At 36.1% G+C, this 15851-nt stretch overlaps 1 protein-coding gene across 1 annotated transcript; it reads right to left on the bottom strand.

Moving 5' to 3' along the window:
- Positions 1-736: 736 nt before the first annotated feature.
- Positions 737-15216, bottom strand: TNFAIP6 (TNF alpha induced protein 6). Its single transcript, XM_046019542.1, has 6 exons — positions 15076-15216; positions 10993-11130; positions 8914-9075; positions 5503-5731; positions 3459-3499; positions 737-961 (listed from the first exon to the last, which is right to left on the bottom strand). The coding sequence occupies exons 1-6, from the start codon at positions 15167-15169 to the stop codon at positions 792-794; spliced, it is 834 nt and encodes a 277-aa protein (XP_045875498.1). The 5' UTR covers positions 15170-15216; the 3' UTR covers positions 737-791.
- Positions 15217-15851: the final 635 nt, after the last annotated feature.

Here is a 15851-nt window from a genome sequence, read left to right as displayed (position 1 = left end):
ATCTCACTACAAATTCAAACCAAAATGAGATGTTGCTTTTGCCCATAAAAGAGAAAATTCTATTTTTTAAAAGCTGTACATTTATTGTATTATTTTTTAAAGTAAACTCTGCCCCCCCCGTGGTGCTTGAACTCATGACGCCAAGATGAAGAGTTGCATGTTCTACTGACTTTGCCAGCCAGGGGCCCTAAGAAAATTCTATTTTAATTAATATCTGAGCCAGTAATTCTACTTCAAGGACACTATCCCAAATAATTAGAGAGCTGTACAAATATGTATATTCAAGGATATTTATTGCAGCAATATTTTTGAAAGCAACTTTAAATTCCCACAGTAGAGACAGGCTTAAATAAAGTATGGAAGAATTAGACCATGGAATATTTTACAGCTGTTCAAAATTATGTTTTAGCAGAATACTTAATGATCCAGAAAATGCTTGAGCCATAAAGTTCAACGTTATAAAAACTCAGATATAAAACTGTACATGGAGCCGGATTCCAAACTTTCAAGTACATATACATATAGATACATATATACATATACCACAAATTGAAAAATAACGAAAAGAAAAATATATAAATGTTAATGTTTGTTATTTTTATGCAGTAGGATTATGAGAGATTTTATTTTCTCATTTAAAGTTTTCTATATTTTCCAATTTTCCCAAAATTATCAGGGATTGCCTTTCACATTTAGAAAATAAATAAATGCTATTAATAATAACATAAAAGTGAGACCAGAGGGGTTCCAAAAGATACAAATGTAAACAGTGAGTGTCCTTTTTTGTTGTTTTATAAATGGCTAAATCTTCCAGCTAAGAAGTTTTTATTTCCGGTAGAAGTAGTACTTGTGTTTTTTCCTTGACTGGATTTGGATAGCGGATCCACTGCAACGTACTTGATTTGGAAACCTCCCGCAGTCACTGAAGCATCACTGAGAAACTTCAAGGTCATGACATTTCCTGGGGAGGAGGGGGAGTGCAAAAGAACAAAGATGTTACTCTGCTTTGATTTGGCTGGCAGTCCAGAGACTCATCATTCTTAGAGGAGAATATAAAAATTCATGAACCGGGGACACTTGGGTGGGCCAGTCGGTTAAGCGACTGCCTTCGGCTCAGGTCATGATCCCAGGGTCCTGGGATGGAGCTCAGCATGGAGCTCCCTGCTCGGCGGGAAGCCTGCTTCTCCCTCTCTCCCTCCCCTGCTTGTGTTCCCTCTCTGGCTGTATCTCTCTCTGTCAAATAAATAAATAAAATCTTAAAAAAAAATCTCCAGTGAAATGTTGAATAGTATAAGAAAAGAAAATCAGAAACAATCATCTTCAGGATGTTAAATATTGGTACATGATAAATTATGGTACATCCATACAGGGACCGAGTAGGCAGTCATTAAAATGAATTTGAGGGGCGCCTGGGTGGCTCAGTGGGTTGAACCTCTGCCTTCGGCTCAGGTCATGGTCTCAGGGTCCTGGGATCAGGCCCCAATTGGACTCTGCTCAGTGGGGTGCCTGCTTCCTCCTCTCTCTCTGCCTGCCTCTCTGCCTACTTGTGATCTCTCTCTCTGTGTCAAATAAATAAAAGAAATCTTTAAAAAAAAACCCGAATTTGAATGATCTACATACTGTATGCTGACTTGGAAATATGTCCATGATATCTGTGTATATCATGTTTATAAAATACAGGGAAACACCTGGAAAGATAATCACTACACAATTATCCAATGCCTTTCTTGGGTGGGCGGAGATGTGGAGAGTGGTTATATTCTTACTTTATATACCATTTATTAAAGTGGTATAGTTTATGGGTATTTTTTAGTTCATTCATTTTCTGGTCTTGTTTTTTAATATAAATATCCTGGGGTGAGTAAGCACATATTTAAGGCACAAACTAGACCAAAATGTTAACAGTATTATACTTGACTGGTAAGATTATACTTCAAATGTATTTTAAATCTTTTTCTATTTCTTGATATCAATTTCCTCCTCTCACTTTTTTTTTTTTTTTGCTAAATCTTTGGCTGTTTTGTTTAATTGTGTTCTCTTCTGTGTGATGATTTGTTTCTCTTTGAATAATAAACGATTTGGGTTTTTTTTTTTCTTGCAGTAGTGTTAAAAAAACAACACTATTTTGATTATGCTAGCAGTTAAGTTTTTTCTGTTTTAGACAAAACAAGAAAAAATGTGAAGTTTCAGGCTTTGATTCTCTGTTTCCTTCTTTCTTTTTTTAAAAATGGGATTCTTATCCCCCAACTAACTCCTACAGATGGCTCCTATCTACTTTTAACTTTCTGTTAACGTAAAATACGTTCTCAAGAAAAGAATGATATAAACAGTTTAATGGGCTGCCCTTACCAGGGAGATTGTAACAGAGAATGAATGAATAATTTTTAGGCATTAATCATTCAAGGATTGAATAAGAAGGTTTATTTCTTGTAATACTGACGCAGAAATGAGAATTTCATGAGAATTTCGTGCCTTCAGGCTAGGGTGTGGGAGTAATTTAGCTAGTAGTATCTGAGCTTAAGGACTACTTAGAAATTACAATTCTGTGTTATTTTGTTGTTTTTAGTTGCAGAAACACTGTGATAACTTTATGACTTGGAGGAAAAATAGAGCAAGTCAGAATGCCAACTACTAGTGCTCGGGATGGAAATAAAAAAGAAAACAACAAAAACACCTAAGAGAGTGAAGGTTCTTAGCCAGACAATAGCAGTATGGGGCAATGGCAGTGGCATTTCTTCTGGATATAAATAGATACGACTCCAAGCTCATTGCTTGAGGTACACTGCAAGGGACAAAGTCACAAAAGTAATTGGCAGGAGTTAAAAAGATTTGGAACACTTTGCCAACCCTAGCTAGCCTTTTGAGATTTACTATGCATAATTAGCATATTAAAGATCTCTGACATCTTCCAATAAAGAGACCTGTTTAACAGAGTTTAAACCAATGTTTCCCCAGCTCCCTTGACCCTAATGTTCTTTTCTCATGCAACACCTATTAAAAATGTTTCATAGAACTGCTCTTCACGACACTGCGGGGAATGCTGTCCAAAGATAAAAATGCAGTTAAGGGAGATGTAACGTTTTTTCAGTGACAGAAGATACTTTTAACAACTTTAATACTTCTGAAAATACCTCTCAATCTTTTATTGATGAAAAACTTCGGTCTTCTATTTGCACATTTTATGGACGTGATAACCCATAGCAAAATTCAGGGATTTGGAGACTCAAGACCATCTCAGACTGCATTCCTTCACCTGATGAGTCTACGCATTTTTGGTGTAAGGGGTTGGTGTTAAGTCCTAAGTATAAACACTACATTTTGCACACTGCTAAGCTACATCTGACCCAGGGGTTCTCTTAACTTTAAAAAGTTAATAGTAATAACTACTGGGTTCTTCACTTTCAGTGACACTATGGAAAAACAAATCATAGTCCTACGTCTCAATTTAGAGCCATTACCTGTGCTAACGATGTCTTCTGGAAGTTCATCTCCACAATATCTGAAAGGAAATTTTTAAAAAAGAGAAGTCACACAGAAGAATATTACACGGCTATTAAGTGGCTCTGACCTGTAATTAAAGTGCTTTATTTTTCCTAAGTAATGTCTCATTTTTCTATTATTTAAAACTTTTTTTTAACTTGAATTTATAAGGGAGAAGAAGGATTAAAACAAAGTTTGTTTTTCAAATAACCTGAGAATATAAATGAGATTCTTAAAAAAGGACATGTGGCATTTCTACTGTGTGTACTTGCAAAATTATTTGTGTAGTAGACAATTTTAATCTCTCTGGAAAAATTTTAAATTTGATTCTGATTAATCCTATGAAGTTTCTTCATGGTTAAAGAGGAGTATGTGTATGGCTGATGGTATTACTAATTTGAATTCTAGAGTAGACTGATTTGAATGTGGAAAATTATGTTGGACCTTACAAGAGGGACTGGTTTTTATATGAATCAACTTGAAAGAAACTCCTTTGTACATTACATAAAAGGGAAGAATTTATTACATAAATCCCATAAGTGACAAATTAGTCTATGGAAAACCTTTTAAAAAAACAGTATATGACTTTATCTAGGGCTGTAACTGATTTGTGAAACTAGGTTTAGAATGAAAATATCATCTTGACTCCCAAGGTAGGATGTCCGTTCTTTCAATAAATGTTTTGCTCTTAATTTCTCCAACCCTGCTTCATCTATAGCAGTGGTCTGTCAGCCAAAGAGCAGAATAAGACAAAACAAAACCAATTTCCCTCCAAAAGTTGTTGCTCGTATATGCAAGAAATGCCCTTCTTTGTCTTGGTGTTTAAGTTACACATTTCAAAGTCACAACAAACTACTAAGTCTGTCATTTTAAATTATTTTAATAATTACAATTTTCTTTTATTAAATTACTGTCATGGATAATGGAAAATTGATAACTAATAGTCTATTGATACTGGATAGTCTCAGATATGCATTATTAAGTGGGGAGCTAAATAAATAAAACATAATTATATATGCTTTCATTTGTAATATTTTATGAGACATTCGAAGTTTAAACTATATTAAAGATTGAGAATGGCAACACAGAACGATTGTGTCCCAGAATGTTTAAAACCCAAGGGAGAAATATTGAGGAAAGGAGCACTTGTTTTTTATGTCAAAGAAAGCTATTTTAAAGCAGATATCCACTGTACGTTTAGGTAAATTTTGTGAGAGAAGGGGCTATGCTTTTCTTAATTCTTTCCTTCCTTTTTTTTTTTTAAGATTTTATTTATTTATTTGACAGACAGATCACAAGTAGGCAGAAAGGCAGGCAGAGAGAGAGAGGGGGAAGCAGGCTCCCTGCTGAGCAGAGAGCCTGATGTGGGGCTTGATCTCAGGACCTGGGATCATGACCTGAGCCGAAGACAGAGGCTTTAACCAACTGAGCCACCCTGGCACTCCTATACTTTGCTTAATTCTTATATTCATAATGCTTCGCACAATACTTTGTACACAAAAGGAAGACAAAATTAAGAATTTATAATTATTTTTAGGAGGTTGATAGAAATCAGAATACTTAAAACCCTCCAACAAATTTCTCAATTCACATGTGTCTTCTTCCTCCCATTGTTAATGAAATACTGAGGTCTTTTTATTTTTTTATTTGTTTGAAAGGTTTTATTTATTTAAGTAATTTCTATACCCCACATGGGGCTTGAACTCACGACCCCAAGATCAAGAGTCACACACTCTTCTGACTGAGCCAACCAGCCACCCTGAAGTCTTTTTAAATAGACTATTTAATTCTTACAATTTAATAGTAATCAAAAGGCAGCTGTCACTATTTTAATTATAAGAACATGCAGCAGCTGACTGGCTTCACATACTAAGAAAAATCTTTGCTAAAAAAAGATATGGTGTTGCCAGGGAGTAAAAATACGAGAGAATCAATAACTGTGGGGACCACTGAAGAAAATTAAAGAAACATCAAACAAAATATTGAGGGTATTTTTAACTCTTTATATGGGGAAACACGTACCTTCCCACAAAACCATGGATATCATCATAACTGTCATATATTTCAACATAGTCAGCCAAGCAAGCTGGGTCATCTTCAAGGTCAAAGTCCAAAAAGCTCAGGTGAATACGCTGACCATACTTGAGTCTAATGTGCCAGTAACAGATCTGGTTATCATCGTACTCATTTGGAAAGCCTGGAGATTTAAAAATTCGCTTTGGATCTGTAAAGACACCACCACACTCCTTTGCTAAAATGGATAAAACAAACAAACAAAAACAAAAAAGGAAAGAAAGAAAGCATTAGAAAAAATATTATACGTATTTTAAACTGATATGTGCTTCCTAGTGCCTATTTATTACTTTTAATAAAATATTAAGTATATATACTTACAGCTAAAGAATAAATGAATATTTTCATTATTCATTGGTAAATTCTTTCAAATGAATATACACTGAATTTGTATGAAATGACAAGAAAAGTGACAAGAAAAAAATAGCAATTTAATTAATTGCACTCTTGTAGTTTTTTTTGTATTTTATCTTTTCAGCTTAGAATGCACAAGCCTCAGGGCACCTGGCTGGCTCCGGGAGCATGCAATTCTTGATCTTGGGGTTGTGGGTTCAAGCACCATTTTGGCTGTAGAGATTACTTAAAAATAAAATCTTTTTTTTTAAAGAATGTACAAGTCTCATGTTGTATATATTCATGTATTTTGATGAATATGTATACCCCTGTTACCAACAGCCCAATCAAGATGACTGGGATTTTGTCCTGTGGTGTCAACACTGTGTCTTCAGGGACTTTTTAGAATAATGAGTCCAATAAATTCTGTTTGGAAAATCATCATAGAATTTCAGAGTCACAAGAGACCTTGAAGGTCACTCTAATCCAGTTAAAAGGAATAATTTATTATCATTTTATACTCCTTTCACTGGTTTTAAACTAACACCTTAATCCTAATATTTGAGGATTTGACAGAGATATTCATGTTCGTTCGTTCAAGTCATTTATCATTTCACAGATTTCTGCCATGCCTTACAACCTGGTATGAGAACAATCAAACAACCTCTGCCAGAACCCATGATTTTACTGGGTGACCCGGAACGAAAGGTATGGAAAACCCCTGGTTAATTTTGATTTCGGATCAAATAAGCATCTACCATCTGGAAACTCAAAAATAACGTGAATGGTGGTGGTGGTGACTGTGGGTAGCATTCCAAGACATTTTTCATTGTATCAATCAGAGGTTTTTTCCAAGAATATTATCCTTTGAAAGAGCTATCTAAAAAAAAAAGTGTTAGAATTCTTAATATCATAGAAGGTAAGGAAGATTATCTCCCCCAGGGCCAAACAGGATCTTAGGGAAAGTGACAAGGTCAAGGAATCTCGTCTGATCTCTGTACCACTCAATACTTCAGTTTCTTCCCTGGTACAGTAAATATAACCATGCCTCTCCTATTACCTACTTCACGACGTTATTCTAAGGATAGTAACATGGAAGATAACTTCAGGGTGTTATGTAAAATGTAAGCTGTTCTTATTGTCTTATTCAATACTACGTGACAGTTTGTACGCATACATAGCGTGTGCAATGCCAGTTTTTGGAGTGATTTGCTCTGTCCTATGCCATCCTATCTTTGTTGTCTATACCATTAGATCAGGAAACAGTTCAAATAGACAATTTGGTTGTCTATTTAGCTATTCAGCTCTATATTTTACTGAGAAATTGATAGTCATTGGTTTATTTTTATGATACCATTATGATTTCTTCATTACAATTATTTTTCATTGAACTGTTCCTCCCCCAGTACTAGTTCAGGTGGTCCCCAGTCCCCTTCAGGTTCACCACATCCTAAAAAATCAGCATGTCACTGAATCCAGAAGTAAGCTGAGAACAGAGTACGAAGAAGTCTCCCAGGATTCTGTACAAATATTCCCAGAGTAAAAAGGATTCTGCCTCAATGAGAGACAAAAGCAATTTATAAAAATTTGTAAGTTAAGGTAGCATCCTTATAAAAGGGTAAGGAAATCCTGTAAGAACCTTTCTATTAGCACTTCTTTATCTCCCCTAGAGATAAATTTCCCCTATGGAAATGATTGAATAGATGCTCAGAGATCCTAAACCTTACCAAGCAGAGGAAGAATCAGAGAACATACTTGGATATAGAAGTGTCTCTTGAGAGTCAAAAGAAAGTTGCTTGTGTAAATATACTGATGAAAAAGGAAGAGAGGAAGAGGGAGGAAAAGAAGATATAAAAACTATTAACAATAACTAAATATAGAACTAAATATAACATAGGTTTAAGTATGTGAAAGTGATTTGAAAATTATAGCCCTATATAAATGCACTGTACATATTTAGTCATATTTTGTCTTAAGTGGGAATACATGATGCCTCTAGGCAAAGTTCTTTTCTATGTAGAATACACATTATTTTGAGATAAAGCTTAGTTACAAACATGAGAAACTATTCTCCAATGGTTAATATCATTGAATAATAAATTCTATAGTAACATGCTAGAACTTCACTGTAACTCACTGTAACTTCACTATAGGGACTTTCTTATAAGGCAGGTTGAAACAGGACAACACCTGAGGATGCTTGTGATCATAAACATTAGACAGACTTGGGAACATATTATAATTCTTTGTAGTATCATGCTGGGGGAACTGCATCCAAAAAAGAACAATCTATTTTTTCTCTAAAAACATGAACAAAAAAAATAGCTCTTTATAGTAGTTATGTTGAATTAATTTTCTCTTTAAAGTTTTCCTAGCTACAATCAACCATGGGAAAATACGAATAAAAATATACTTTATAAAAATAACTAACTAGTATATCCAGCATATAATTGTGAAAACAAACCACAGAGTGAGAGTTGCTCAGTTTGGAAGTTTAAGAATGTATGCACAAGAATATCAGGGGAAGAGTTTATTTTGTCTCTTTTCCCCCCATTCTATCGAAGGGGAAATTTTGAACAGTTAACATTTGGTAGTGTCACTTTGTTGTTTAGCTAATTAACCGTGACAAGTTTATAACCCGCTTTTTTTTTTTTTTTTTTGCCTTTGTGGTCGGGAATAGAAAAAGATACGGCATAGAAAAGACCTGAATCCGAGATCCTGCCTGCCTGCTGACTATTGGATGTTTGATTTTGGTAAGTTATTAAGCTCTTCGACTTTCAATGTCCTGATTTCTAAAATGGGTATAGCAATAGCTTCTTGCAGAGTCGTCATGAATTCGGACAGCATGGAAGAGGAGCAGCAGGCAGGATCTGGCCCAGCGTAACGGCTCCGTGAATGGTTCTTGTTATAAAGAATTATCATCACCAAGTTGATTTATCTCTGGGAGAAGGAGCCATTTATATTTAGTAACCTCTTAGTAACATGTAATTGTTTTGGCAAAGTATAAAATTATTATTTGTAACAAACCTTGTGGGTTGTAGCAATAGGCATCCCATCTTTCACTCCTATTAAGACGGACTCCATAATCAATAATCCCAGTTTTTCCAAATCCACAGTTGGGCCCCGGTTTCACAATGGGGTATCCAACTCTGCCCTTGGCCATCCACCCAGCAGCACAGACATGAAATCCTGCAAGAGAAGGAAAGGATTATGGGCTAACTGGTAAACCCCCTCAGCTGAGTGAAGGTCATCTTAACAAAGTAGCCCCTTCTCAACTGCCCAAAGCCAGGTAAGTACAAGGAGAGAAACTATTTTCTTTCTCTTCTTTTCATTTTTTTGAGAAAAATTTTTCTTAAAAAAATAAAGTTTGAATACATATAAAATGTAACATCCGACTTTTACTAGAAAATGACGTCCTACTTGAAAAAAAAAAGAGGCAGATGGACTGGAAATCATAATACCATGAATATGAAAAATCTAAGTTCACAGCTGGCTTCTTTTCACAAACGACCTATCAAGTGCCATGAAATAATTTCTGAAATCACCATTGATCCTGGAAAACAATTTTTTTTTCAAATGATAATTTAAGTAGTTTCTACTTTAGGATCAATTAAAATTTGCTAATATTTTAAGAAATTTGAATAGGGATAAACATATTCATAAATTTTGAACAAAGCGTCAGTCCTATGTTCCTTGCCCAGCTTCAGAGCCTGTCTAAGTAGTTGCCACTGCTGTCCAAGAGCAGTTTTACTGAAGGTCCAGGACAGCCAGTAATGGCCCTGGTCTTTATACCCATGGTTCCAGGTACCGCGTCATGCACAGCCCTGTGGGTCTAGACTGAGCAATTTGCCGGGCAGACTTTAGGGATTTTTAGAGAACAGTTTTATTTTTTTCCTGAGTAATATTTAATAGTAACTTAAGCTTTGCTATTGCCTTTTTTAATCAACAAAGGGGTTTCTTCAATGGAGAAGAGAGTTCTGAATGGGGGTGGCTTTTGGATTCTCCTGTAAAACCACCATGAGAGATGGTCATGGTGCCTTTTTAAAGAAGGCTCTAGCACTAGTTAATCACTTTGTTTGCACCAGGTCTCCTGACATCATCTCAGTTTCTTTTTCCTACCATCTTACAACCTGCTAATCTTCTTTTTTTTTTTTTTAAGATTTTATTTATTTATTTGACAGAGAGAGAGATCACAAATAGGCAGAGAAGCAGGCAGAGAGAGAGGAGGAAGCAGGCTCCCTGCGGAGCAGAGAGCCCGACGCGAGGCTCGATCCCAGGACCCCGAGATCATGACCCGAGCCGAAGGCAGCAGCTCAATCCACTGAGCCACCCAGGTGCCCCATCTTCTTTTTGATCCTAAAGTACGAATGCATTCTCCCACTTAACTTAAAGAAATTGAGAAACAGGGGTACCTGGGTGGCACCGTTGGTTAAGTGTCTGACTCTTGGTTTCAACTGGGGTTGTGACCTCAGGGTTGTGAGATGGTGACCTGCCTGGGTCTCTGTGCTCAGAATGGAGCCTTCTTGGAATACTCTCTCTCCCTCTATCTCCCTCTCCCTCTTTTGCCCCTCCCTCACCTCCCCTGCACAGGGGCACTTGAGCATGTGCGCATTCTCTCTCTCTCTCAAATAAATAAATAAATCTTTAAAAAAATATATTTTGGGAAAAAAGCCACTAAATTCAGTATTTCTTCTATGAAGAAAATTTCTTTATAAAACTCAACATAATAACATTTAACAGCTGAGGAAACCCATACTCAGAAGTTAAGAAAAGATAGAACAGTATGAAAAATGTATAGAAGTGGAATTAAAATTAATTAGGAATTGAAAGGATGTTGAGATAGTGATGTCTTTTTTTTTTTTTTTTACTTCTATTATATTAGCTTACAATGGGTTGTGACCCCAAATAAGTTGCTAGCACTAAGACCTTTCCACTGGCTCTAGGCAGAGAAGATGGAGAAGCCAGAGAGTAGACATGTCATAGGGGCTTAGAGAAGCACTGGAAGGATTGAGAGAGAAATCTCATGAAGGGGTTATAGAAAAGGTGGAGGTTGTTTTTTTTCCCCCGAAGGTGAAAAAGAAGAAAAATCATTGTCAAATTAGTTACCAATTTTTCTGGCTGCCTCTAGTTGCTTGTAGGTGGCGAGTCGGCCGCCTTCGTATTCGCACACTGCCTTGGCTTCTTCGTAGGTGAGCTTGTACTTGCCAGCCCGTGCTTCTCTGTGGTACACACCTGCTGCTTGTTCTGTGAATTCACACAATGTTGTAAGTATGCTGTGATCCATTCTTGTGGAACAAGGGAAATTTTGTGGCCTCATCTAGAAGATTGCATCAGCTATTGTTCCTGCCAAAGAGTTTCCCGGGTCAGTGGCCTAGGGTGGCTAAGATTTCATTGTTAGAAAGCTTTGAAAAAAAATATGAATGAGGGGAATTTTAGGGGACATAGGAGAAACTTGAGGCTAAATTATGTTTCCTGAATTTATGGCCTGAAAGAAACCTGTAAGGCAACTTTGTATTTCCACACTATCAAAAGGTGACAGAGTTTTGACTTTCTTTTAAATCAAATAAAAATTTGGAAAGGTGAACAGTAGGGGGGTGGAAATGGAAGTGAAGGCAAAAGAAACCAATGAAAATTGATCTATTATGTAGGCTCACAATGATGGAGGAAAATAATCCAAAATATCCATTTGAGGGAAATGACTAATGCAATGTGATTGAGAATTCACTAAACAAATCAAAAACTGAGGAAAGGTTTAAAGAATCCAAAGAAAATAAAGACTGCGTTAAGGGGGGGGGGGGATTCAAACACAGCAGAGAAAAAAATTGGGTACACTGAACTACCAGCATGTTGTTCCCAGCATATTTTAGGGAGTAAGTCATAAGCAAATTGTCTTCCAGTAGATCACTGTTTAAATTGTTTTGAGTTTGGAGTGCATTTTGCCATAGAAACAATGCGATAATTTTTCCAGGACAATAATCATAACATTAGCTCTCATCGTTCTGTGTAGACCTTCAGATTATGGTCAAGTCTTTGTACCCTAACCTGTACAATCAGCTACCATTAAGATCATTTCCAATGAGACCACGTATGCCTTGGCATTCAACAAGACGTGAATTCAGTAGTAGTGCTCGCTCTCCTCCCCAGGCTAAAGCTGACACTCCCACAGTTCAATAGGAGATGCTGCTTGCCACCCGCCCTGTTTCTCTGGACTGCAAGGGATCCTGTTCTTACACGTTGTATGGTAACATCCCACTTATGCGCTGAAGACCTTAGTCAATCTGATGCTCATAGGTCAGGGAACACAAGGTACATCAACATTATCTTCCTGTTTGAAAGTCGCCTACTGCCCAAGTGTCCTTCATATTGGTAAAACCTCATTAACTAAACTTCCACTGGTTTCCAACTTGGTTATTTTGAGAACATACCATGAGGTCTGCTAAGCGCTGTGGGTCAAGTCCACTTCTCAGGGCAACTTGGACACTAGTGGGCAATGGAAGTACTTTTATTTTGCAGTATAAGACGACTAAGGCTTTTAGTAGAGAAGGGAGACATGTTGAACTTACTTATGGATCATATTAGAGATTACCAAAAATGTTTAAAATTGTACCTATTCCCTGACAATATAGACTATAAGATCTTTATTAGTAGGAATTATTTTAATGGGTGCAAATGTTTCTCAAACTAAGATTTCCTTGTCTTTTCCTCCCTAATCAAAATATGACACTCATGGGGAAAAAATTAATTAACAGAGCAGTTTTTGAAAAATAATTTTAAGTTTTCCTCCCAGTAATTTTTCTTAAATTTTTGGTAACTAGAACTTGTCTAGTAATGAGATGGTAACTTAAATGGTAGAAAAGTATATGCTACCATTTTAAATTCATTAAATAATGTTAATAATCTACATTTTTCCTGAAAGAGTGACAAACTCCCTATTATTTTGCCTTATGAGTGGTTGAGAACTCCGGTACCTATTTGACAATTTTAAGCACACATTTATTTGAAAGCGTTGCTCAATTCAGAATTTTAAACTACGAAGATGGTCCTTTGTACCTAATTTTAAAAGTTTTATTCAAAAGGAATAATAATTTATTCGTTTTTAGAGTCCCTAGTCATTCATTAAAACTGAGTATTTAACCACTACTTTTTTCTGTTAACATGGGACAACAGTAGCATGTTGGCTCCAATCTCTCCTCCTGGTTCTTCACCGGATGAGTTGTGTAACCTTGTACAAATTACTGCCTACACCTCAGTGTCTTCTTCTATCAGATGGGAATAATGTTGGCTATTCTGGGAATAAATAAATCATTAAAACCCACAAGCATAACTTCTGGATCCTAGTAGGAGTTCATGATAGTGTTACTTGTCCTTCTTTTTTAGATTCATTACAATGGCTGAAAACAATCGCTTATCTGTGCGGTTTTGATTTTCATCATCTATGTAAATTAGTTGATGTGTCTTATCTTTATATTACAAAAATTACTATTTGAGGAATAGTAATTACTATTGGGGTCTGGAACTGGAACTGGAAGATACCAGAGTTAAAAATGAAACTTAGAGGTCCCATACTTTGACCTTCTCATTTTACTACTAGTGGAACTGAGACCAAGTTTGAAGCGCCTTGTTCGTGATAGCTGCTAACAGATTCCTGCCTTCTTATCCGGCTCTCTTCCTTCTCTAAATAGTTTTTAATACCATAGTGACCTAACCAACTGTAAACAATTTGTGTTAGGCTGACTGGTCAATAATTTGTCCCAGATTGAAGCAATGTGCAATTACCCCGAGCCTCAGATTTACAACATACTATTAACATTTGGGAGTGCTTCTCTCTACCTCTAGGACAGAACTTCTATTGTCCATGTTCACATTTTTGTAATATACAGCATCACTTAAAAAACAAACAAACAATAACAGTGCCAAATGGCTTGATCATTAGAGAGTTTGACAGCATTTCAAGGTTTATGTATATGGATTTAACTCTTCCTTGCTTTATGGCAGTTTTTTTCCATTTCTAACAAAAGTGTGTATATTTTCTAAGGTTGCTGATGTGCAAGGAAAATAAACAAAGAGGCTTGTTCCCTCCTCAAGAAAGTCCCAGACCCCGTTTTGGCCAAATGGATTGCCCTGTTCGGCATGAAACTAGTTCACTGGCTCAAGCTGAAAAAAGAAGGGGCAAGGCTGTGCATTGCAAATCGAGCTTTTTAATGAAATCCGCATGGCTGCAGTTATTACCAGAGAGAAGCACGCTGAAAGGGAAAATATTCCACAACCATGTGCTGCTTACCAAGCATTAGAAAAAGATCTAGGTTAATTTTGCTTTCTCTGTATTTCTTTATTTTATACAAGAATTGGTCAGTTTTCTTCTTGAGTAATTAAACATTTTTTCACTATCAAACACAGTCATGAACATAAAGCAATATTAATTTGTGTCACGAGAAAACATTGTTTAGAGTACTACACAGGGTACTTTGGGTTTTCCCTATTTGGCCTTTTTTGGTCTATTGTTTATATTCACGTTAAGCTCATGTCATTCTTTACATTTAACAAAAGAAAACAGCAAAAGAATCTTTCCTGTTCTAACAAAAGGGGTTAAAAAGTATTTATATGGATAGCTCTCAAACAAAAGGAGTCAAAGTGGTAAGACTCCACTCAGAAATACAAGGTTTTTTCATTTGTTTTGTATTACAAGCTGGCTTTGCATCAAACTAGTCAAAAGGTGTTTGGAAAAAGCAAGATATACATTATAGGTCAGAGTACACAGGCAAATGATTATAAAATCATTGTATATTCCAACTTACCTTTTACATTTCTGTTATAATTACCTGCTACAAAATCTGAATGCAAACGCTTTGAAATAGAAACAAAATACGGTGTTTTATTTTACTAAACCTTCCCTACCAAATACCATCGCATCTGCTTTGAAAATATATTTTCTCATATGGAATATAAATATTAACTTCCATTTTCTACTGAATAGTTTGCTTTATAAAAAAACTATTTTTATAATTTTAGAAGGCAAGAACAGTTTTTTTTTAAAAGGCACATGCATTCCAATAGCTGTTTTTCCTCAACATTTTCTTTGAAAACGTCAGCCTTAAAACAGAACAAAAAACTTTCCTGCTTCAATTCACTTATCCATCAATTCAAAGAAGTAACGTCCCCAAGAAGCAGCTCATGAGTGAAGTTTCTTACCAAGCCATATGGAGTTATGAAAAATTCCGTTCTTGAATCCCCATCCGTGAACCTCTTCCCACAGCAGGACAAATAAGTAAGTTAAGATGATCATATCTCAGCTGTAGAGACGTACTAGCCTGTTAGGGCTGCTCAGGGTAAGTTCTCAGAGCAGAGGCTGAAATGTGACTGAAACATCTGGTTTCCACATCTTTTAAATGGTTTTTTTGGACTGTGAAGTCAGCAAGTATTCTCCAATGGCATTTTTCACTGTAGAGTTACACAATTAACTCAGTGTCTGAAGCAAATCCTCTGACTCATTTGCATTGGCACCCAAACTAAGGATATAGAACCATCACCTACATTTTAAAATTCATCTACTCAGAAAGTGGTTTATTGATTCTGTCTGTCACAGACATTTCTCTATTAGGAAGTTGGTGTAACTTGGTGTAGATTCAGCAATGATTAAAACAAAAATAAAAAACTTCAGTAGGGGTTTTAAGAGAAATCCTGAGTGTCTTATTTGCAGGAAGTCAATTATGGAGTGTGGGGTTTAGGCTTAAACATTAATCTTCAACTTGATGCTGGTCATGTTACTGTAATTTCCCCCAAACATTGCCAAGCTTGTATAGAACATTTAAAACAAAGGCGTGCGTAGTTTGGTGAACTCTAAACTGGATCCGGTGATGTAAGATATCTTTGCCTTCTGTGTTTGGCCTGAGGTTGGATCTGTTGCAGTCCTTGGTTTATTGTGGTCAGCAGGCAAATACATCAGCTTCCAGAAAAGGAGCTCCATT

The sequence above is a fragment of the Meles meles genome, chromosome 9 (genome assembly GCF_922984935.1).
Source record: "Meles meles chromosome 9, mMelMel3.1 paternal haplotype, whole genome shotgun sequence".
In the NCBI taxonomy this organism is placed as follows: domain Eukaryota; kingdom Metazoa; phylum Chordata; class Mammalia; order Carnivora; family Mustelidae; genus Meles; species Meles meles.
The sequence above is the reverse complement of the archived record's forward strand: the minus strand, read 5'-3'. Positions and strand labels throughout refer to the sequence as shown.